This window comes from Rattus rattus, chromosome 11 (genome assembly GCF_011064425.1).
Source record: "Rattus rattus isolate New Zealand chromosome 11, Rrattus_CSIRO_v1, whole genome shotgun sequence".
Classification (NCBI taxonomy): Eukaryota; Metazoa; Chordata; class Mammalia; order Rodentia; family Muridae; genus Rattus; species Rattus rattus.
Window position 1 is genome coordinate 42,988,524 of NC_046164.1, and position 24,840 is coordinate 43,013,363.

General features: G+C 37.2%; 1 protein-coding gene across 2 annotated transcripts in view; it reads right to left on the bottom strand.

Annotated features, from left to right (window-relative positions):
* Arap2 (ArfGAP with RhoGAP domain, ankyrin repeat and PH domain 2) overlaps positions 1-24,840 on the bottom strand; it is a 131,728-nt gene that overhangs the window by 50,756 nt on the left and 56,132 nt on the right. For both annotated transcript variants that reach the window (XM_032915862.1, XM_032915864.1), the window contains exons 13-16: positions 16,522-16,685; positions 11,268-11,480; positions 5,337-5,442; positions 1,503-1,650 (exon numbers count right to left, since the gene is read on the bottom strand). In XM_032915862.1, the coding sequence (XP_032771753.1) occupies positions 1,503-1,650; positions 5,337-5,442; positions 11,268-11,480; positions 16,522-16,685 (631 nt within the window). The remainder of the gene's footprint in view (positions 1-1,502; positions 1,651-5,336; positions 5,443-11,267; positions 11,481-16,521; positions 16,686-24,840) is intronic.

Genomic DNA, 24,840 nt, shown 5'->3' on the forward strand with positions numbered 1-24,840 from the left:
AATATTCTAATAATGTAGAGTACACAGAGCAAGGTGGCTCTTCCTCACCTAGCTCCTCAGGAATTTAAGTAACAACAAACTACAAACAGACCAGGATGGACATAGTATCAACATCTTGATCACAGGAGCACCCCCAACTAGGGCAACACGAAGCCAACTAGACAGAGCTTTGTAGGGCTTGGTATATGCTTTGATGATATCCCATCAGATTGCAGAGTCTATTCATGAAAACTGTATAGACTTACAAGCCCAGGTTTCCATGGACCATTTCTAAACATGTTTGCAGGTGAGAAACCAGAAAAATGACTCAAACCCAAATATTCTTTAAGAGCTTATTAAACTTTCTTTTTTCTTTTTTTGGAGCTCGGGACCGAACCCAGGGCCGCAAGTGCTCTATGGCTGAGCTAAATCCCCAACCCCTTAAACTTTTAATAGAAATCTTAAGTTCCACAAAACTGTGAAGGAACCATTTAGCTTTATTAATATAGTAAAGAAAGCATGTAAAGCCACATTTAATTTTGTTTATCTCAGAACCAGATCATCTCAAAGAAGCTGCTGTTGATAAAAAAAAAAACAAAAAAAAAACAATAGACAAACAGGAGGAAAGAAGAAGAGACAAAAGAGCAATGAAAAGGCAGGTCTGCTATGAACTCTCTTAGAGATTCCAGTTCAAATTGTTGTAGTAGTATAACCACTTATTTTCCTGTGCTAAGGAGTCCTGTGATTAATTACAGCAAAAAGGAACAGTTCTCAAGATTATGAAACTGCCACACCAACTCATCTGGTTGATTTATCTGGTACATCTGTACTTACAGAATCAGAGATAGTCACTTGAGCAAGATCTGAACCAGTCTAGGTGAAAGAGGTGGTGTGAGAGTTATTTCCATAACAGAGGGATTTTACCCAGAACCACTAAAGAGACCCTCAGTTTCCATATTTTCTCTGGCTTAAAATATAAAACCATACTTATTCTAACAGTTGACAAATAATAAATAAATATACTCACATCAGAGAACTGCAAACTGAAAAGTGAAATAAATAGACACGAGGACTGAGTAAAAGTCATAGGATAACACTTCATAATTTCCCGCCAATTTGAGCACAAAAAAAAAAAAAAAAAAGAACCCACAGAGTGATTTTTAATTGCAGCATTTAACAGGCTTTTGTTGATCACTGAATTTGTTAAATTCATAACTTCACACCTCTCAGTAGACATACTTAATGCATATACACAGTGAAAAGAAAACACACACTAGCCTGTAAATAGCATGCTATCCAATAGATAAAAGATGGTGAAAATATTTAAAAGCTGCTGCCACATTTAAATAAATGGTTACTGTTTTAAAAGCCAATTATAGCTAAAATCTTCAAACCTAACTATCCTTCATAGTTTCTATTTTTAAATGTTGACACGGACCTAAATAACATCCAGAAATAAGTATTGGGTTTTGCAAACTGCAGAGCTCAAGCTACTGTAAAAGGAGAGGACACAGCATTCTTACCTCAAATATTTCCACATAATTATTAATTAGATCTTCAATTACATTCACTTCTTCACTAGTTTGTCCCTTAGTTTGAAATAAGCAGGATGAAAAGACCAGTGCCAAGTTATGGGCATTCATGTGATTGATTTCTGAGCATTTCTGAACCCTGTTAGGAGATAGTATATTTTATTATGACATAATTCTATTCAAGATTTTCATAGAAATGTGAGCTAAAACCCTCTGTTATAATTGTAACACACACACACACACACACACACACACACACACACACACACACACACACACAGAGAGAGAGAGAGAGAGAGAGAGAGAGAGAGAGAGAGAGAGAGAATATGATGCTCTTCAAAATAAAAAAGGTTGAGGAGATTAGTTAAGAATAGAAGAAAAAATTACTGTTCAAAGGAGCAGTACTGGTACTCAGAGATGGCCATATACAAACAGTTGCAGCCAAGGAACACACAAGAAGTGTGTTCAGTCCTGGCTGGAAACAATGTATACAGTTGCATCACAAATAAAAGATGGGGAGGGTAGGAAGGAAAGGTGATACAGGCTTTAACAGGACTTCTTAGAGGCTCTCATGAGAGATTTCAGGCTACAGACAAGCCTTTACTTTCCATCAAGTTCCCTCTCAGGTGAGTACATATGTTCTCTTGGTACTCATCAAAGGCAAGGGCAGATTGCTGGCTGCTTATCTGTCATTAACCATTCAATCCCATCAAAGAGCTGCTATGTTAAATTAGATTTGATGAGACAACTACTTTCCCTTTAACAGAATAAAATTTAAGTCTTTTCCTAAAAGGTTTTATCTAATTATGCAAATGTATAATTAGAAATATAGCAGTCCTCATCTCAGAGATTTTTAATACCCCTATTTTATTATTTGTTAATGTGTCTTATTTTATTTTATGGGTGTTTTGCCTAATGTACTATGTGGACCACATGTATGCCTGATGGTCATGTAGATTAGTAGAGGAATTGAATCTCTAGGAGTTGGAGTTACAGATTATTCTGAGCTGTTCTATGAGTGCTGGTGATAGAATGAAGCTGAGTCATCTGCATGATCAGTAAGTAATCTATCTCTTCAGTCCCAAGAATGCCTCTCCAAAATAGATATTGACAAGCAAATTAATTCTTCAAATCAGTAAGCTATAACTTTCAGATATTGTAACAAGTATTTTAAATATTCACCTATTTTGAGCTTCAAAATAACAGTCATTTCCACAAGGGGGAGTTACAAGGATAAAAATAACTGATGAGAAACACAACTACAAGTACCTGTAGATGGTTATATTGAATTTTCACTAACTGTATATAGAACAGCTGTTTAACTGTTGACACGCACCCACACATATAACAAACACACATACATATACCACACATACCTATACTATACACACACACCTATACTACACACACACCTATACTACACACACACACACACACACACACACACACACACACACACACACTCTACATGCATACACCCTAAGAAACAAAAGAAAACAAACTACTACTGACTGAGGTACTACTGTGTACAGACTCTAGAAGATGTATGCAAAAGGGAGTAATATATATGATAATGTCAGAAATCTGTAATAAAATACAAAATTGCATAGCGGAGACTGAATAAAGAAACTGCAATCATCCTATACGATTTACAAGATGGAAAAGGAACTGGAATTTAATAAAGGGAGAGGTAACAATCGCAAGTGCTCCTCCAAACTACTTCTGCACTCTTATCACACTAGATTGTAAATATCTAGAAAATTTATCTCCTGTGGCTGTCTCTGTTGCGAGAACCTCAGTCAGGGACTCTTGCTTTAATCACACTGCAGCGCATAATGAATATGTGCTGAGTGGAATTAAGTGGCTGCTACTGATGACAGGAGTGAATTGCTATCTGGGCAGGTATTGAATTAAAAGCTGTACCAACCTGACAGCATCCAAGGTGACTTACACTTTTGATGACATTACCCAATTCCTTAATTTCTTGAGACTGATTCAGTAAAACCATCCCTCCATGCACCACGTTAGCTTTTAACATTTTTAGTTTCTCTGACAGCCTTAATTTCTAGAATAAACTAGGTACCATGCAAATTGTTTTCTTTACTTCCGGTACCAAGATACTGCTTATCCCCAGTCTTTCATATGCAGACTTCTTATAGTCTTACTCTGGCCTGCTCATAAGAGCCCAAGGAACTGTTTCCTAACTAGATTTCCTGCCTCTTCTCAAGTGTTCCTTTTACAGGAGGAACTATGCTAGGACTGATTATATTAGTAATTTCTTACAAAATCCAAATGCCTACATATGATCTGCAAAGCCTTTCACAACCTTCTTCCAGGCAACTCTCAATGTTCACATCACCTAGTACTCATATGTCTTAGATCCCACCCAAGCATGGGGCTTTTCTTCAGTCTTTTGTTTCCTTGTCTGTTTAGACAATGACAACAGTGTTCAGGATGTTCTCTGGGGCTCAGATAATTCTTCACAACTTCTTGAGTAACTGTGACCACTTTGTATATATTTTTGTTATATAGCGAGTTCATATGGCTCTTCAACATCGAAAATTCCCTGGAACACTTGGACCTCAACACATGTCATTTCCTTCATTTTCTCCTACTGAATTTTTTTTTTTATTGGATATTTCTTATTTACATTTCAAATGTTATCATTATTCCCTTTCCTGGTTTCCCATCCACAAGACCCTATCCTATCCCCCTCCCCTTTCTTCTATGAGGGTGTTCCCCTCCCCAACCAGTTTATCTCCCTGCACTGGGAGATTCAGCCCTGGTAGGCTGGATCTTCCCATTGCCCAACAAGGCCATCCTCTGCTACATATGCAGTTGGAGCCATGGGTCTGCCATGTGTACTCTTTGGGGAGTGGTTTAGTCCCTGGGAGCTCTGGTTGGTTGGTATTGTTGTTCTTATGGGGTTGCAAGCCCCTTCAGCTCTTTCAATCCTTTCTCTAACTCCTCCAATGGGGACCCCATTCTCAGTTCAGTGGTTTGCTGCTAGCATTCATCTCTGTATTTGTCATGATTCTTACATTATGTATTATATTTTGTCCTAGAATGTTATATACTTATCTGTGTGATGCGATGTGAATCTATGTTTTGCTGGCTGGGACTAGAGCTCAGTACTGAGTCATGCTTAACATTCACAATCCTGACTACCAAAAATAAAATGAAATAAAAATGGAGCTAAGCAAATGCCTAATTTTGTAGTAAGAGTTTACATGTTACAAGAGAATAGTTGGCTGCCAAAAACAAACAATGTGGAATCTTTCTCAATCTCATTTTCAAATAAGCAAATATTATTTATAAATAGCTATACTACAAATTTATAAAACTCACAAATTAAAACACTGTATCCTCAGACTTCGCCCTACTATAGAACATTGGGCCTTTGGTATCCAGTCACTCAGTCTCTCCTCTGGGGTCTCCTGCAGCATGCTATAGAATTCCCCATGTAAACATCTGTCCTATATATTATAGGGAGAAACAGGCCTGTGTAATATATGCTATATTTATACTGTAAAAGAAGACAATCATTCCTTCTCCCATGCCGTATTCAAGAAGAGTTTTAAACCCCTTGCTTATTAACTGACTGCAGAAGAGTGCTGTGTTCAATTATTTTTCATTTAAGAAGATGTCCTGCATATTCAACTGTAAATATACCATCATTACAAAATGGCAGGGTAAAGTTCTTAAGACTCAAAGCATACACAATAAGACATGGGCGTTCACCTACCCAGCTTTAAATTGAAAAGGTAATTCCATATTGATAGTGGCCATGTTTTTCAATGCTCAGAAACTTCAGAGTCCACCTACCTGTAAAGGTGTTCAATTAGAGCCGCCAGTGTTGCTCTGTTGACCCCAGGAAGAGAGCATATAAAGGCTCTGTACTTGTCAGTTCTTTGCTTTTCATCTTGTGTATCTAGGGAGAGAGTTCTTGACATTTAAACTAATCAGCGATATTGTACATGTATCTTTCTATATTATTTTAAATAGTACTTATAAGCATATCAATGATACGGTCAGGTCTCAAGAGAAACACATTCCAACATTTAACACCATTGACTGTAATTCTGAAAAATAAAATAAAAACTGCTCAAGCATTACCAAGTCATATATTCTAGTGTTCATTTTTTTCCCCATCTTTATTAACTTGAGTATTTCTTATCTACATTTTGATCGTTATTCCCCTTCCCAGTTTCTGGGCCAACATCCCCCTACCCTCTCCCCCTCCCCTTCTGTATGGGTGTTCCCCTCCCCATCCTCCCCCATTACTACGCTCCCCCCCAACAATCATGCAAAAGGGTTTTTATACAGCCGATTTTATGGACTTTTACATCTAAACAGGAATACATTCAAAAAATTTATCAAACTTTAGCACAGGTTGAGGAACTAAGCAAAAGGTGTATTATGTCTGGCTACAGAGGGGCTTCACCACTTGTATTTGAAAATGATAGACTGACCTCTTTTCCTTGTAAAATCCTAAATATCTTGCCAAAGCTATGAGACATCCCAGAACTATGAACTGTACTATTCCTTTGATTCACATCAAGGGCCTGTTACCAGCCTGGCTGCCTTCACATCAGACAAAAATAAAAAGGACCATGTGGAAGAGGTGATGCACAGGACTTAATACTATAATTCAGATTCAGAAGATAATAGGCCTTCTGTCTTTATCATGAAAAGAAATTAATTGGTCTATCAAAAGACAAATGAGAAAGAATTGACTTCTTTCCTCTTAACTTCAGAAGACAAATCTCTGGCATAACTAAGAACTGGGAACTTTCCACAGAAGGGAATTCAGGAAAAGTGGACTGGGGGTTCAGTCCAATCTCTTATCGGACATGGGAAATACCAGTCACTCTTTTTAGCAACAACATTTGCTGACGTTTCACTGTTCAGGTTCAATCCCCAGTGACCTTTGGAAGCTACATGTTTTCAGTTCCTGTTTCTCCCTACCTGAGCCAGGGATATCCCAAAGATTCCTTAAATACATACAAGTCCCTGCAAAAGCTCAGTAAGATCCCAAGGGATGGAAGAAAGGTGACATAATTTACAAGCACCCTCCTATTAGAAATATCAAGGTGTTTCCTGCATACATTTAGGCTGTACATGAGACCTATAGAAGGAACCAGCATCATCATACCCAGAGACGATGCTGGAAAAGCAGGAAGGGAAGATATCCAAATTCCAATTAAATTTACAAGTAACCAAAACATTTTCCTCATGTCACTTAGATTGATTTTAGAAACAATCTCACATATTTAAAATTCAATTAACATTATAGCACTTATTAAGTAATAATTCCAGTAGAAGGCATTTTGTGTACTTTATAAAAATAGATATTTTTTTTTAAAACAAAGCAATTAGAAAGCAAAACTTGGGAAAGATTTCATGCCACATAGGAAACATGATGACTGGACACAGGCTATATCTTGGTGGACAGAAAGTCTGCTATGCAAGCATGAACACCTGAGTTTGGACCCTCAGAATTCTTATGTAAAAACTACATACATGGTGGAACACATTTGAAATTCAAGCACTAGCAGGCAGAGACACAAAATACCTGGGGCTTTTGGGGAAGATGATATAACCAATTAGAAAGCTTCAAGTTCAGTGAGAGACAATTTCCCAAAACAATAAGGTGAAAGTAATGGAATAAAGCACTTGGCACCAATTCCTGATCTGCATACACCCACACACATGTGCATAGGCTTGCACAATCATACACATGTATATAGGCATGCATACACCCACACACATATGCATAGGCATGCATAATCACACACATGTGCATATACACACACACACATTCTCATTCATACTCACTCTCTCTCTCTCTCTCTCTCTCTCTCTCTCTCTCTCTCTCTCTCTCTCTCTAAAACAAAACAAACAAAAACATGGTTTGGTCATGAGAGCGCCCCTGGAGTTTAGTTGATAAATCCAGTGACACTCAATTAGAGAAAGATCTATTTTCCCTTGGCAAACAGTTCCCTGGTTGGGGGGTGGAATCTTATGTGTACTGCCTGATCTCGGAGATGAGATTTTGTTTTTGCATGCTATTATAGTCTGTGAGTTCTTCTGTGTATCAGTTCTGTTGTGGATTTTTTTTTAATTTTTAATTTTTCTTATTTATTGAAAGAGTCAAAGAGAATATATAAAGTTGGGTGGGTAGAGAAGTGGGGAGAATCTGGAAGGATTTGGAAGAAGGAAAAGAAAAGTTCAAAGTACATTGTCCAAGTTATTTGATTATCGACACACACAGTAGTAGGAAAATATTGGAATTGTAATTCTTGAGTAGTACCTAAACACAAGTAAACTAAGAACAAATGGATAAAAGTGTTTTATAGAATTACCATCTCTCGTATATTATGAGGTGACTTGATATTATAGAACCTTTAGATGATCCTGCTACTAAAATCAAAGTGTAATTCACATTAAAATATAATAAAACTACAATTTTGTACTACAGTTTTTATTGAACTAAACGTGCAAGATGCACATTGTAATATAACAAGTATGGAGCAATAGATTATATTGGCTAAGTAAATAAAATTGAGAAAAATAAAAAAATATTCTAAGATGAATTGAGAAAATTCAATAGTGTTCTTAAAACATTTGTGTATTTTATAAATAGTTGGTGTGATACTATAGGAATTTTTAAATTTTTTATGGTTATGCTTGTTTTTGTTTGTTTCTTTTAATTTTGTTTCTCTGTTTTACACTAGCTATTTTAGAACTCACTCTGTAGAACAGGCTGGCTATCTTAGCACAAAAGCTTGGAATACTCAAGAAACAATTCACAGACCATATGAAGCTAAAAAAGAAGGAAGACCAAAATATGGATGCGTCTGTCCTTCTTAGAAGGTAGACCAAATACTTATGGGAGGAAATACAGGAACAAAGTGTGGAGCAGAGACTGGATGAAAGGCCATCCAGAGACTGCCCCACCTGGGGATCCATCCCATATGCAGTCACCAAACCCAGACATTATAGCTGATGACAAGAAGTGCTTGCTGACAGGAGACTGATATATCTCCTGAGAGGCTCTGCCAGAGTCTTACTGATATATAGATAAGAATGCTTGCAGCTAACCATCAGACTAAGCACTGGGACCTTAATGGAAAGGACTGAAGGAGTTGAAGGGTTTGCAACCCCATAGGAAGAACAACAATATCAACCAACCAGACCTCCCAGAGCTCTCAGGGACTAAACCACTAACCAAAGAGTACACATCGAGGGACCCATGGCTTGAGCAGTATATGTAGCAGAGGATGGCATTGTCTGGCATAGGAGGAGAAGCCCTTCTTCCTGTGAAGGCTCTTTTCCCCAGTGTAGGGGAATGCCAGGCTGGGGAGGTGGGAGTGGGTAGGTGGCAGAAGAGCATCCTTATAGAAGCAGGGGAAGTGGGGGATAGAAGATAGGGGATTGGGAAAGGGGATAACATTTGAAATATCCAATAAAAATGTAAAAAAAAAAAAAGCTTTGAAGTAAAAAAATCTATCTTCCTCTGTCTCCAGAACATTGGAATGAGAGGTATATGCCACCACTGCCTGGCAAAATCAATTTTTTTATCTAATTTTTTGGGGGAGGTAGGGGGACTAGTTCAAGACAGGGTGTCTCTGTGTAACAGCCCCAGCTATCCTGGAACACTCTCTGTAGATCAGGCTGGCTTTACACATAGAGATCTTCCTGCCTCTGCCTTTCAAGTTTTAGAAGTTGGCACCACTACAAAAATTCTTAGCTTCAGTCAAACTTCTCCCAGCTTAGCTGAGAACCCTAGCATATATGCAACAGAGGACTGTCAGCTCTGTCTTCAGTTGGGAGACTTGATGAACCAGGATAGGGGGATCTGGCCAGGAGGGGCTGTCCTCTCAGAGGTGAAGGGAAGAGGGAAAGAGGGAAGGCACATTGTGAGGGAGGACTTGGAGAGGAGCAACATTTAGGCTATAAACAAACAAACAAATGAACAAATATAATTTAAAATTTTTCTTAGCTTCAATTGAGAAAGACATTAGGGACTTTTCCTATCAGGTCACCCAAAATCATGGTTCACAGCGAGATCCAACAGTACATATTCAGAAATGGTTAAGAGGGCATATTGGGTCTATAAGTAAAAGACCTACAGGCCTTTAAATGGTGTACAGCCACCAAAACTAGATAAGATTGATGAAGCTAGAAAATGCATGCTGAAAGGGACCGAATACAGATCTCTCCTGAGAGACACATCCAGAGTATGTCCAATACAGAGGTCAATGCTAGTAGCAAACCACCGAACTCAGAATAGAATCCCCTTGGGGGGAATTAGAGGAAATATTGAAAGAGTTGAAGAAGCTTGCAACCCCATATAAACAACAATGCCAACCAACCAGAGCTTCCAGGGATTAAAGCACTACAGGGCTCCAACTGCATATACAGCAAAGAATAGCCTTATTGGGGCACCAGGAAAAGGGGAAGCCCTTGGTCCTGCCAAGGTTGGACCCCCAGTGCAGGAGAATATGGAGGGGGAAATAAGGGGGATGTATAGGGGGAATACCCGTATTGGGGAGGAGGGAGGGAATGGGGGCTTATGGACAGGAAACCGGGAAGGGGAATAACATTTGAAATGTAAGTAAAGAAATATCTAATAAAAAAATTTTAAAAAAAAGGTATTCCCCCAAATTTTCAAATAACTCATCCCCCAAATGAAAAATAAAACTTTACTTTCTAAAACAGGCATTTTTGCTAAGCACCTCTTTCTGGTCTACTGACAGCAGACTTCTCTTCATTTAACAATTTTAGCAGAAAGTTACTGGTTGTCTACTTTTTGATGAATAATTTTACATGCAGACAAATTTTACTTATTCATAAATTAGATAGAATTTCAGAAAGTCATATTAAGCTGTCTTTAAAATTAGTATTGTCAGGAAACTGGCCTCATGGAGACAAATTATCTAATGAAATAGTTTACAACCCAGAAAGTTATATTGTCCTTGGGAATTACACTTAACCTGTTGCTTAGAGAAATACCTGAAAGGAAACCAAAGGCTAGCTTTTGAATTAGACATTAAATTTCAAAACACTATTTTTTTTAGTGACAATTCTATTCTCTTCTTACTTATATTATTCAGAGGTATTAAAGAAAAACTTAAAACTGCCTTCAAAAATATTAATTCAGTTTAAGATTAAACATATATCAAATTCAAGAACCTTTTTCCAAAATCCTTTCATAACTTATTTTATAAATAAGAAATGTATTATTATGGTATATATAAAGCTAAAAATTAAAAACTGAAAATATAGAGATTGAAAATAAGCATTTGAAAACACTTTAGATATGAGAAATATTAGTAGCTTACTAAAAATATAAGAATGTTTATATATCTAACAAGTGTGGAATAATAGATATAAAACAATAAAGGGTAAAAATATTAAACTGTTCTAGTGATGCATCAGCAAAGGATCTAGTTTTAATAAACACACATAAACACTTTTTAATAAAATAACATCATCTAATAAAGACTTTAATAAGTAATTGTTCTATTAATAATTTTATTCCCTGTGTTTCCATATGATGTAATACTTTACCTTATTAAATGGAATTCCTTAGAAAATTAATATATTTTTTTCAGTTATATTAATATGAGTTAGGGTAAGCAACAACACAAATAAGAGTCATGCAATAATTTTGAGATGATCAAAGACTGAAAGAAAATCCTAAGTGTTAAACTAGAAGGCTGGCATAATAATCTGGACCAAGGATATTACCTAATGCTGAGACCCAGTAGGGATAGAGCTCCTTGGTGAGGAGAGCATCATCAATGTCAGACAGAAAACTCTTCAGCACGCCTGTCACATCTTCAAGTTGATGTTTTCCAACTCGCAACTTAACACTCCTTGCATCTTTCTTGAAACTCTCCAGGAGTTCACTTATAGACAAAGGATCACCATCCTTTTGATAAATGTATTTGCATCCCAATCCTGTGATAAGACAAAAAATAGAAAGTTACATGAGTGGTATCCACAGCAATAATCTACTCTGATATCTTAGGAACAGAACAGATTCTTCTGTGGGATCAGAAACAAAATAAGTCATTGGCCATGAGGTTAAAGACCATGCACTCCTCAAATCTAATTTAAATGGGAACCTAATGAATAAGTCAACCCATCCTCAGTCAACATTCCTCAGGTCTCTCTCTAGTTCTCCATACTAACATTTTCAAATGCATTTTTACCTCAAGGGAAATTTTTTTCTCAGAAAACAAGTTTTTCTACAATTGGACACAATGATATAAAATTAGTATAAACTTGCTCATATTCTCACCACATATTTATCCATTATTTTCTGCTCTGTCAACCTATCCCTTTCCCTGATATTTCCAACTCTCTGACTCATCAGACACCCCAAATGAGTCAAAGCATCAATAAGTAACAGAATGCTGGGAACACTGATGACCATGCTGATGTAGACAGACACATCCTGTTGTTCCTCTGCAGATTTTTAGCCTTGTGAAATCAAGCAGAATTCACTGTCCCTTTTCAATGTCCTTACATCACTACACAGTCTCTCTTGGAAATCTTGCTTCTGGGTTTGGAGCACTGTCATTAGGCATATCAGTAGTGTTATCTAGATGTCTATCAGTTTTGGGTATTGACAGTTGCTCACAGCATTTGATATTCCGTTAATCTTCAGGTTTTTATGGTATCATACCCTCAGTTCCATTTTCTCCCTTCTAATAGCTTCCCAGTATTCTATTTATGTTCTTTTTCCAACCCCACTTCAATTTTCTTTTTGCCCTATTAGAAAATTCCCAGGATGATTCTATCTACCCTTCCCATTCCTTATACAATGTTCCTGTTTTTACCTGGGTTTTAATTCTTAAACTTCGATTCATGGACACATACATATGGCAGACACAGCCTTACAGGACATCATAAGAATGGGGATGAATTGCTTTTCTTCCTTCTTTCATCAGCTTACCTTCTAATCATATTTTAAAATTCTGCTCCTCAATCTCAATAGATTACTTTCTCCTTACTTTAGGCCAAGTCAGAATCTTTGCAACTCACTTCATTAAAATTATGACAAAAAGTCAGTCTTCTTTCTGTTTACATGCTATCAACTGTGCCTTGGACTTGTTTATTACCTTATATTGTTATACAGGTCCAATTTGTCCATGCAATGTCAATGAAGTGACAAAACATATAGGCCTGTAAATCTTATTGTCAAAGGCCTAAAAAAAAATTCTATATGCATCTTTCTTAATACCTGTAGGGAAAACTTAACCAATTTTATAAAGATGTATTAAAAATCTACTGCAGCTGGCCCAACCTCCTGTCTCTTGTGTAGGTCCTATCTTTGCATTCTATACTTTGGGCACAGTGAACTAAAGACACACACACTTTCCTAAACAAACAACCACAAAGCTGTTTATTACACCCTCTACTCTGGAGTAAACTGTTTTGCCCAGTTTAGAACAATGAGCCTCTCTCTACAGAATCTTACATGCTAAGATGTAATAACCTGTCCATGTGCTGGCTTCTCAACTATAAAGTTATGAGGCCCTAGAAGACGAGAAGGCAAGAATTAAGTCTTGTCTTCTTTTTATATGTATCAGGTAACAGTGCATGAGAAAAATCAAAAGGCATTGGGTGAAGAACTACTTACTGAAAAGATAAATAAATTGTATAAATTAATTTTAACTGTGTGCCTGGGAGAGACAATTGTAGGGCGCCCTCCTGTGGTGAACAACGGTACTGCGCATACGCAAGCTTTGCACCTGGCATCAGTTGGCTGGTAATATGCTAATGAGGGAGCAGTACCATGCTAATGAGGTGATTCCTGCTCCGCCAATCCCTGAAGGACAATTAGCATAGCCTCAGCCTGCTGTCTATATAAGGCGAGCGCTCTTGCTGCTTGAGGTCCCCGTATCAGCAAATGAGGTGGTCCTGCAATAAAGGCTGTTAAGAAGAATCCGACGGTGTTGCGTCTTCCTTTCCGGAAGAGTTGGGCGCGACAGACAATATTCCTCACTGAAGGTATTTCTAATATCTGATACTTAAATGCCTATAGCAGACCGAATGAAATTCTAAGAGTTGAGTGGGAAAGATGGTACAGTGAGTAAAGCTTCTTGCTCTTAAGCTTATAAGCTTCAATTTGAACTTAACAGCCCATAAGACAGAAGGGAACTGAATCCCAAAAAACTGTCCTCTGACTTATATACACATGCTATGGCACAATTGTACGCACATGTGCACCTGTAAGTACGTGCACACACACACACAGAGACACACAGAGACACAGACACACACACACACACGCGCATACTTAAAAGTACACAATATACCTTTATATAAATTGAAAAGAATCCTCTAAGAATTAATTACTATACTTTACTTAAGGAGTATGTTCATAATAGCTTGGTAAAGTTCAAAACATCAACATGAAGAACACAGAAAATTGGCCTTTACATTTTAATACAGATGCTAAGATATTCAAAAATAATTGCTACTATAGAGACTTCGAAGCAAGCATTTGCATCCTGTGAGCTCTGTGCAGTACCCAAGTTCCTATTAAATCTTTATGTTAATGAGTATAACATAAAGATTTTACCGCATATTCTGCTAAAAAATATAAATAATCTTTCATTGGCTTCTTTACTTTGAGGCAGACAATAATACACTTTGTGTTAGTTATAAAGTGAAAATATATGAGGTACAGCTGAAACAATCTGGTGCTTAATAATTTTAAATTCAAATATACACCAAAAGGAAAATTGTGATTGCTCCAGAGAAACATTTCAATTGGTTACACTGGAACTCCTCATGCTATTTTAATTACTTGTCAGCTTATAAAGATGCTATGCTGCTATGAAGCTAACATGATACGAAAGTTCCCTGTGAGTTTATGCCCTTCCTAATACTGCATGCATATTCACATATCCCTGCGAAATGCAGCCAAGCTAAAGTGGATGAGCACAGTACTTAAGGACAACCATTTCTAGTGCTCGATTAAACAGGGAAGCTGATAAGAGACCTGTGCATATATTACAGTCACCAAGAAACTCCCACGGTAAGGTTTGCACATACAGTTTTGTGAAAGAGCTCAGTATACATTCAGCACAAACACAGTATATACTGAAAAACTAGGACTGAATTATATTTGAAGTAAAATACTTAAGATGACACTCTTGCCCAAAGAACTTAAATCCACATACTAACTTCCAAAACCAACTTTACATCAAATTACTTATTTCTGCCATATGGTTAACTATGTTATTAGCTTTATGCACAGAATATTCACATATTCCAAATGAACTGCTCACTCTAGCTGCATGTTTCCTAAGACACAATGCAATATGACTATGCCTTTCTAACAATGTATGTCTTCTTTTCTAGTTAAAACACCCCAAATACCTATAATATTAAGAGAAAAAATATTAATACAACTTCAGAAATACTATGTCTATCACTTTATTTCTTTCAGATTTATCTTATATAAATGGCATTTATTCATCATTTAAATGGTTAAAAACACAATATATTTGTAGTGTGTATTCATTAAAAAAAAGCAATATTTGCTATGGCCAGATACACACTGGTAATGCCGTCTCCCCTACCCTATTGGGAGCTATACACCATGGTCTTTCCAGGTTCTCTCAGTTAACCTACCACTGAACCTCTCATGCTTCTGGTCACAGGTCCCCGGCAGCTGGTCTGCCAAGACTGGCTCTAAACCCTGAGCCTCGTATAAAGAAAACTCCAGAAAATTCTAATTTATCAGTCAGATGTATAACAATAAATTCGTAACCCCCAAAATTCCCACACAAAAAACCTCAAAACTCAATTGATATATACACAAACTGCCCACCTACATTGGACAAATGTGCCCTATATTATTCTACTGTTCTTCAATGATATCCATAGCTACCTATGGTTATTTCAGGCCACGTGGACCTGGTTTATCTTCTTCTTCCATCTTTCTCTATCCTTCTCACTCTTGTCTAGTCTTGTCTCTTGTCTGTTCCCTTTCTCTCTCTGTAAAACTTCCCGCCCCGCCTTCTTTTTCCACTGCCCAATCACAGGCTCTAGCCTTATCTGACTAATTATATCTCACCCAACCTCGTACAGACAACAATCTACATATATTCAAATACAGGTCAAGGTATACATGAGCAAGCAATAGAGATTGCAGTAAAGCCCTGGATGTGAACCCAGAACCCCATACATTCATATATACATACATACATACATACATATATACACACAAACACACACACACAAATATATACATACAATAAATGGAAAGTTTTATCGTTTAGAAATTTGAATGATATATACAACTAAAAAATGAATTTCAGGATTCACCATAATTTGAAAATAAATATGAAGATAAAGGTTATTTTCTAAGTAAAGTTATAAAACTCATGCTATCACACAGGATTAAAAGGGGACTTGACAACCCAGATACAGATTCAATCCTTTCTGTTTGCAAATTGCTCATACACTTATCTTTAGCAAATAGCCCAATCATTAAAATGAAAGACCACACACAGTTGATGTAAACTTCTGACCAATAGTATGATGAATGAAATACACACACACACACACACACATTCTGAGCTTGCCAACAGAAAGCACATAATTTTGCATATTGCTACAAAGTTCACTATTTCTAAAAACCACACTTAAGCATGGTGAGCTGCTCTTGGCTTTGTTCTAGAATTTTTATCCCTAAAAACAGTCTTTACTATTTCTAGGGACATCTCATACTATTTTATTTAACGGGTTACATAGTATTCGTGGGCATGAGGAACAAGGTAATGGTTGGCAGAGTATTACCAGTTTAAAAGTGTTGCTGGAGAAAGGGGTGGGACAGCTGAGCAGTGGCCGAGCTTTGAGGTGTCAGTGGTGTATTTTCAAAGGGAAAGGCACTAATTCCTTCCCATGGAGGTACTGCTTAGAAGCTCTAAGAGTGTTATGCGAAGTTCAAGAAGTTGAATAAACATCCTGTGATACTTACCATACTGTGTAACAAATGCTATGCAGCTGTTCACAATAATGGGGACGTCATTCTTGCAGAGCTGCTGATCTTGTAATGTGTTACCATCTGTACCTGCTGCTTTTTCAATTGCATTACGCCAGACTGTGAAATCCAACTTGGTGTACCCGTGGATGTATAGTGTTCTGTGAAGTTTGAGAAAGCATTGCATATTAAAAATTTGCTTTTTAAAAAAGCATTTTCAATATGGATTAACGTAAAATCCACATGTATGTGATCTTGTCTCACACATTATAAGAAAAGATCAACTTTCTTTTACCTTCCACCCTACAAGGTGTGACTCCCTTCCTCCCTCAGTTGTCTGTTAAGGTCACATAGCACAGAGGAAGAAGCTCTATCAATTCAGTCACCCTCTACCAATCCCCTAGGTCCTCAATTCCATCTCTAAATAATTCAATGAAAACTACTGTGCCAAACATCTCCAGTGTCTTTAAATATATTCCAGGCTAATGAAAATATTTTGTAATTGTCAATCCCATTGCTTTTAAAAAGTGGGGAAGAAACAAAACAAACAAACATATTTGCCTTTTCAGATTTCCATTCTTCAAGACCCACCATTTCTTTTTTTTTAATGGAAAATATACATACATATTTATTCACAATAAAAAAGCATATAAATGTCATATAAATATGCACAGGGGTTGGAGATTTAGCTCAGTGGTAGAGCGCTTGCTTAGCAAGCACAAGGCCCTGGGTTTGGTCCCCAGCTCCGAAAAAAAGAAAAGAAAAAACAAACAAACAAAAAAAAACATGCACAGATAAACAGAAACAAGTTGCTTAACAAAACTTGAAGATGATAGGACAGAGTCATTGATGTTTTTAACAATGTTTATTATTTTCTATATTATTATATTATTGTATATTATTTTATTTTCTTTGTATATTATATTATTTTCCTTTTCTTTTTTTCTCCATCTTTATTAAATTGGGTAGTTCTTATTAAATTTAAAATGTTATTCTCATTCCCAATTTCCAGGCCAACATCCCCAAACCCCTCTCCCTCCCCTTCTATGTGGATGTTCCCCTCCCCATCCTACCCCCATTACTGCTCTTCCCCCAACAATCCTGTTCACTGGGGGTCCAGCCTTTGCAGGGCCAAGGGCTTCCCCTTCCACTGGTGCCCCTACTAGGCTATTCATTGCTACCTATGCAGTTAGAGTCCAGAGTCAGTCTATGTATAGTCTTTGAGATCCACCATTTCTATCCCCATCTTACTTCTTTCTGAATAGCCCCATTATGCACAATATCAGTTCATATACAGACTTTAGGGATGATCCAGATTCCAGTGATTCCAGTGAGGCTATTATCAACCTAATGACATATATTAGTCACTAGTGATATATTAGTGACCCCTACATCCAGACCTTTAGGCTAGAACTTGTCTTCATAAATGACACCTTATTAAAATCAAGGGCAACTTCAGGGCTAGATCTGGTGGCACATGTCTGTATCCCCAGCCCTTGGAGTATGGAAGGAGAGGCAGAGAATCACAAGTTCAAGATAAGCTAAAGATAAAGAGAGAATTCCAGGCTGCTGGCAATTATACAGCAAGATGATGCTCCAAGAAATCAAAATAACATAAGATCTGATGTTGCAAAAGGGTATCCCAAAAAGGGAAACCTATGTGCACCACTTCTTATAACTCCAATGAGATCTTAGATGGTCTGTCTTTCCTCTAAAACATACCAATAAGGATTACTGGATTTATATACCTCCACCATGGACAGGAATGTGGGAATTGCCACTATTGTGAGAGCCATCTGCTCTGGGAAACCTAAATCTAAACTTAACTGACTCCACATAAGTCTTCTGAAGTTTAAGAATTCATTACTGAAGCTTAGCATGCACTGCCAATCACTTCCACATGTTTGCACCTTTTTGTTATTACTGTTGTCCCTATAATCTGTAATATTCACTCTTTCTGCTGTTCCTCTCTGTTGCTTCAGAACTTTCCAAAGCCCCTGACAGGATTATCGTCTTGATTTCCTCTTTTATAATTCTATTCCTCACTATGATCAGAACATAATTTCAACAAGATAAGGCTGCTGACACCAGTTTTGGATAACTGTCATATCTTTAAAGCTTTGGTTTTTAATGGAAGGGTCTTCATGAGTTGCTCTGAGTTTTCCACTGCAATTTTCTAATTGTAATTTTCTAATAGCTCATCTTTGCCTACACAGATGCTCATTCCTGGCCAATGACATAAACTCAGTGAGGTTGCTAGATGTTCTCTGATAGCTCCACACATTTATGGCCAGAGGATCCTTTAGTAATCAAGAGTTGCTTTGCCATCTTTTTTATCATCTGTTTTTCCTATAACATTTACTGGTCAGATGCCAAACTTTGCATAGACTTGTAAGAAAAGAGATTTGGTCTCTGTCCAAGCCTGGTCTCTGGCATGTACTGGTATATTTTTTCCAAATATCCTCAGTACAAAATTTAAAACATGAAATACCAATGCACCCCAAGTATATTTATTCTAAGGCCTTTTTCTAAAGATTTATTTATTTTATCTATGCTCTCTTCAGACACACCAGAAGATCCCATTACCGATGATTGTGAGTCACCATGTGCTTGCTGGGAGTTGAACTCAGGACCTCTGGAAGAGCAGTCAGTGCTCCTAACCACCTAGTCATGTCTCCAGCCCAAGGCAGTTAGTTGTTCTTAACCAATAGATTGCAACCCTGTGGGGGATTGAATAACCCTTTTCCACAAGGGTCTCATATCAGACATCATGAAAATCAGATACTTCCATTATGATTCACAACAGTAGCAAAATTAGTTATAAAGCAGCAGTAGCAATGAAAATAATTCTACGGTTGGAGATCACTACAACAGGAGGAACTGTATTAAAGTGTCACAGCATTAGGAAGGTTGAGAATCACTGCTCTAGAGAAACAATACTGAACTTTATTTTTCAGCAAAGTTGGATACTTTGCATTCACCAAAGCAAGAAAAGAACAGCTGATGAATTCTTAGGGCTCCTATAGGGAATCAGTGAAAAAGAATGAAATTTTTCACATTTCCAACATCACTGACCATGATTTAATAGAAAGAAAATCTCCCATCCTTTTCAACTTTGTTTCTCCTCTTGCAATGCTCTTTAGGAAGACAAAGCCAACACCAGCACTTGAACACAACTCTGGAGTTGCTAGAACTACATTTTACTAACGTCTGTACTGGTCCTCCTTGACTTTTGCTTTCTGACATCTTCATCTATCGTTTTTCTTTTCCACTCTACCAAAACTGCCTAGATCCACAGAATTTATAACTCTTCTCTTTGAAGAATTCTGACAAATGGTCCAATAGTTCTGCAATGTTTTAGCTTTTCCATTTATTGTACATCATTCAAAGTATCTTACTTCTGAGTGTGTGTCTCCATGAAAATATTACAGAAAATTATCTTCAGAGGTAGCAAGCCCTTCCATATATACAACTAGTTAAATTCTGTTTTTCTAAATTCAGGTAAATATAGTAACACCATTTTTTCCTGATTTTATGTAAATATATTTTTACTTCATTATCTAGTTGTTATTATGACTTAAAATCTTTGAAAATCCAATGGGTATCCTAGTATTCTTGTAGTCAGTGAAACATATCCAAAATGGAGCAATGGTCCTTTAAGACCAGTATAGCCTTGTCACTAGCTAGGAGTATCTGAGAGTTTGAATTTTCCTTCTAGTCAAAAGAAATCCCACAATGGAAGGTTAGCTGTCTGCCTGTGACCTAGTGAGGTACAGAACATTGTAATGACATGTTAACTCCTCTGTCAACTTGTCAAACAGTGAATCTTAAAATGTATCCTTTACTACAGCTCAAGGGATGCCTGACATTTCACTGTATCTGTTCAAAAACCTTCCATTCTGATTCCTATTTAAACTCCAGACACACCAAATAAGGAATCATAATACATTTTCTGTGCATACTCTGACCAACCTTGTGCCCTCCAGTCTTACTCAACAACCACTTTACATTGGATAAGGATTTTAAGTAAGCATTCAACTCTGTACTCAATATCTGAAAAAGTTATTTTGATCAACTAATTATAACAGATTTATATCTGCTATAATTACTTGCAATTATTCAAATGTAAATCTCAGCCATATAAAGAAACATTTAATTTGTTATTATTATGACAGCTCAATAAAGTCTACAAGACGAGCCCCAGGACTAATGTATAAAATTCTGTTAAAATTGCAATATATAAATGAATTTTGGTGTTTATACTGATTTGAGCCTAGTGAACTAAAAGGACCTTGTGGTCTCTTGAGATAAACAATCAATAAATCAGACTACATAAAAACAAATTTATCCATAAATAACTAAAGCTGAGAAGCAAATACCATATACCATAAAAATGATTTAAAAAGAAAATAGCCTATGTGTTTATAGAAAAATGAAAAATTTTAGGTCCTCGGCAGACATATGGCCATCAATCATTAAAATTAATACACATAAAAATGCCAAGAGATAATATGAAGTCTAATTATATGTGTGTGTGTGTGTATACACACATAAATACAGCAATGTCAGAAGTTTTACAAACATTGAATATACATCTGAAGAGTATATAACAAGACAAAGTATTTTTATAGAGTTTACAGATATTCTGAAATGACATTTAATAATATGTGTAAAGAAACTTCACATGAATTCGCAAAGTTTCGACAAGTATTTCCAAGCCCAAAACACTGTCACAAGCACATAGTGTAAAGTGAATGTAAAAATATCTGCTTCTGTTTCTGTCATGCATGTGTTCATGATAATAAGCAGGTTCACTAGAGCAGCTGTAAATGGACATTAGCTTAGAGCTGCCAAACTTGGGAAAGGCAACTGACTTGGAACATATTGTCCTATACATCTGAATTAATGTATATACAAGACATAAAATATATCATTATAGACATGTTTTCCAAAACATCAAACTGTCTCTTGTTAGAAAGCTCATGAATATTTTGTCTCTGTTATAAAAAGCTATAAGAAACAAATGATATAAATCAAAGCATTCCCTCCTCCCTTGAAGGCAAGGCATGTGGGACAGACTTTTGAAGAATGTCACCTGTGTTTTACATTGACCCAGAGAAAGGGCAAGCTGTCTGCCAAGCTCTTCATTTATGAAAGGCCAACAAAACATAGAAGAAATTTGTTTGAGGCCTAAGGATAACGAAGGGCTGGGAAGCTAGCTTTTTGAATTTGTTTTTATTTTTTGAGAATTTTATACATACATATAATTTGTTTTGATTAAATAATCCCCCTTTCCTCCTTAACGATTTCTCGCCTACCTGCCAACTACCTCCTGTCCCCTGCCCCTTCCCCTTGCCACTGCAGGCCACTTTTTCCTCCAAACTTTTTGTGCTCTTTTATTTCAACCCACTCAGTCTACTTAAGGATGACCATATGTGCATGGATATAGGGCCATCTACTGGAGATATGTAGCCTCTCAGGAGCCATGTCTCTGAAGAAAACTGACTCTTTCTTTTAGTAGCCATCACTTGCCAATAACTAAATCTGCCAGCTGTCACCTTGTCCACAATCCTGTACTCAATGAAAATCAAAACTCTTGGTCTTCAGTTTCAAGACATGTTCGTTCTAGAAGTGACACTGTCATGTCACTTCTTCTCAGTGTTCTTATGACAGCATTAGGAAACACTGTTTCCCAAAGAAGCTGTTTCAAACACATTACTGGAAGGGATTTAGAACTTGGTCTATTGGAACACAGTAAGATCAATTTCTCTTTTAAAAGGAGAATCAAACTTGGTATAATTGCATAAGCCTTTGATCCAAGTACTCAGGAAATGGAAGCAGACAGAGCTCTGTAAATTCAAAAGCTGCCTAATGTACTTAGAGAATGCCCTGTCTTTAAATGAGAGAAATACAGAGAGAGATGGAGAGAGACAGAGACAGAGACACAGACACAGACAGAGACAGAGACAGAAAAAACACATATCCTGCCTTGCAAAGGGCTCTACATCTGCAGTGGAAATGGATGTAAGAGATCTTCGGAAATGTGGTTTCCTTTCTCCTTTCCAAGCAAGCTCTCAAAGAACATGTTAATTATGGCTGTAAGCTTTTTGTTTCTAATGGGAAAAGATGAAGCATTTTATTGCTGTGAGGGACATTTGCTCATTAGATTTATAATGTGCTCATTTTAATTGTGTGGTCAAAACATTTATTATTTTTTTTTTTACAAATGCCTATTCCCATGTGACTGCTACCAAAACTAATACATAAAACATTTTCATCATTTACAAAACTCCCTCCTTCCTTTGCAGTGAATCCTTCCATCTATCCATTACCCGGAAACATCTGGTCAGTCCTCTGTACTAGACTACTAGCTGCATCATTTTCTATGAATGAAAGGTCATGGTGCTATTATTTTGCATCTGTTTTCATTTATTCAGCATAATATTCTTACCGCTTGGTTACGTTATACAGATCTATTTATATTTAATTAATAGTTATTAATTAGTATTCTATGCACAAGTGTGCATCACACTGCTTATACATTTACTTACCAAGGAGCACCTCGCCTCTTCTCACTTCTTAATTTTAGAAACTGATCTGAGTCTTTGCATTCTTATGACTATGCGTTATGATGTATATTGGGTAAACATGCTGAAGCTAACTCATTGAGTAAGTATCCATTGCCTTCACTTTAAACATTAATCTGTACCTGGGGAGATGGCTATGTGAATGAAGTGTTTGCCCCATAAATGTGGGGACCAAGTTCATGAGCCAGGCAGAAGACAATGGGTATGATGGCCTACCTGATGCTGAGGAGGCAGGTGTGTGGGAGCCCTTGACAAACTGGTTAGATAGACTAGCCAAATCTTAGAGCTCCAGGCTTAGCCTGAGAACCTGCCTCATTAAATAAAGTGGAGGGATGAAAAAGACATCCAAAGTCAACTTTTGTCCTCCATACACACCAGCAAACTAATTTATGTGGATTGCATACATGTTCTTACATACATGCAAATATACATGTATACTATATATACATACATAAAAATTATTCTCCAAACTGGCTATCATATTTTATAATATCATCATACATCTCATTGTTGGTTTAGAATCATAATTTTTGTATGTTCAACTACCTATTTTCTTTCCTTCCTTCCTTCCCTCCTTTCCTACCTCCCTCCCTCCCTTCTTTCTTTTTTCTTTCTCTCTTCCTCTTTCCTTTTTTTTCTTTCCCAAAACAGTTTCTCTGTAAACTCATGGCTGTCATAGAACTTACTCTGTACTCTTTGCTCTTCTCTGCTCTCTCTCTTTTTTTTCCTCCATCTTTATTAACTTGAGTATTTCTTATTCACATTTTTTTTATAAACTTGTGTATTTCTTATTTACATTTAGAATGTTATTCCCTTTCCCGATTTCTGGGCAAAGAACACCCTAATCTCTCCCCCTCCCCTTCTATATGGGTGTTCCCCTCCCCACCATCCCCCCATTGCCGCCCTCCCCCCAACAATCACATACACTGCAGGTTCTGTCTTAGCAGGACCCAGGGCTTCCCCTTCCACTGGTGCTCTTACTAGGATATTCATTGCTACCTATGAGGTCAGAGTCCAGGGTAAGTCCATGTATAGTCTTTGGGTAGTGGCTTAGTCCCTGGAAGCGCTGGGTGCTTGGCATTGTTGTTCATATGGGGTCTCGAGCCTCTTCAAGCTCTTCCACTTCTTTCTCTGATTCCTTCAACGGGGGTCCTGTTCTCAGTTCAGTGGTTTGCTGCTGGCATTCGCCTCTGTATTTGCTGTATTCTGGCTGTGTCTCTCAGGAGAGATCTACATCAGGCTCCTGTCTACCTGCACTTCTTTGCTTCATCCATCTTGTCTAATTGGGTGGCTATATATGTATGGGCCACATGTGGGGCAGGCTCTGAATGGGTGTTCCTTCTGTGTCTGTTTTAATCTTTGCTTCTCTATTCCCGGCCAAGTGTATTCTTGTTCCCCCTTTTAAAGAAGGAGTGAAGCATTCACATTTTGATCATCCGTCTTGATCCGTCTTCATGTGTTCTATGCATCTAGGGTAATTCAAGCGTTTGGGCTAATAGCCACTTATCAATGAGTGCATACCATGTATGTCTTTCTGTGATTGGGTTAGCTCACTCACGATGATATTTTCCAGTTCCAACCAATGCCTATGAATTTCATAAAGGCATTGTTTCTGATAGCTGAGTAATATTCCATTGTGTAGATGTACCACATTTTCTGTATCCATTCCTCTGTTGAAGGGCATCTGGGTTCTTTTTAGCTTCTGGCTATTATAAATAAGGCTGCTATG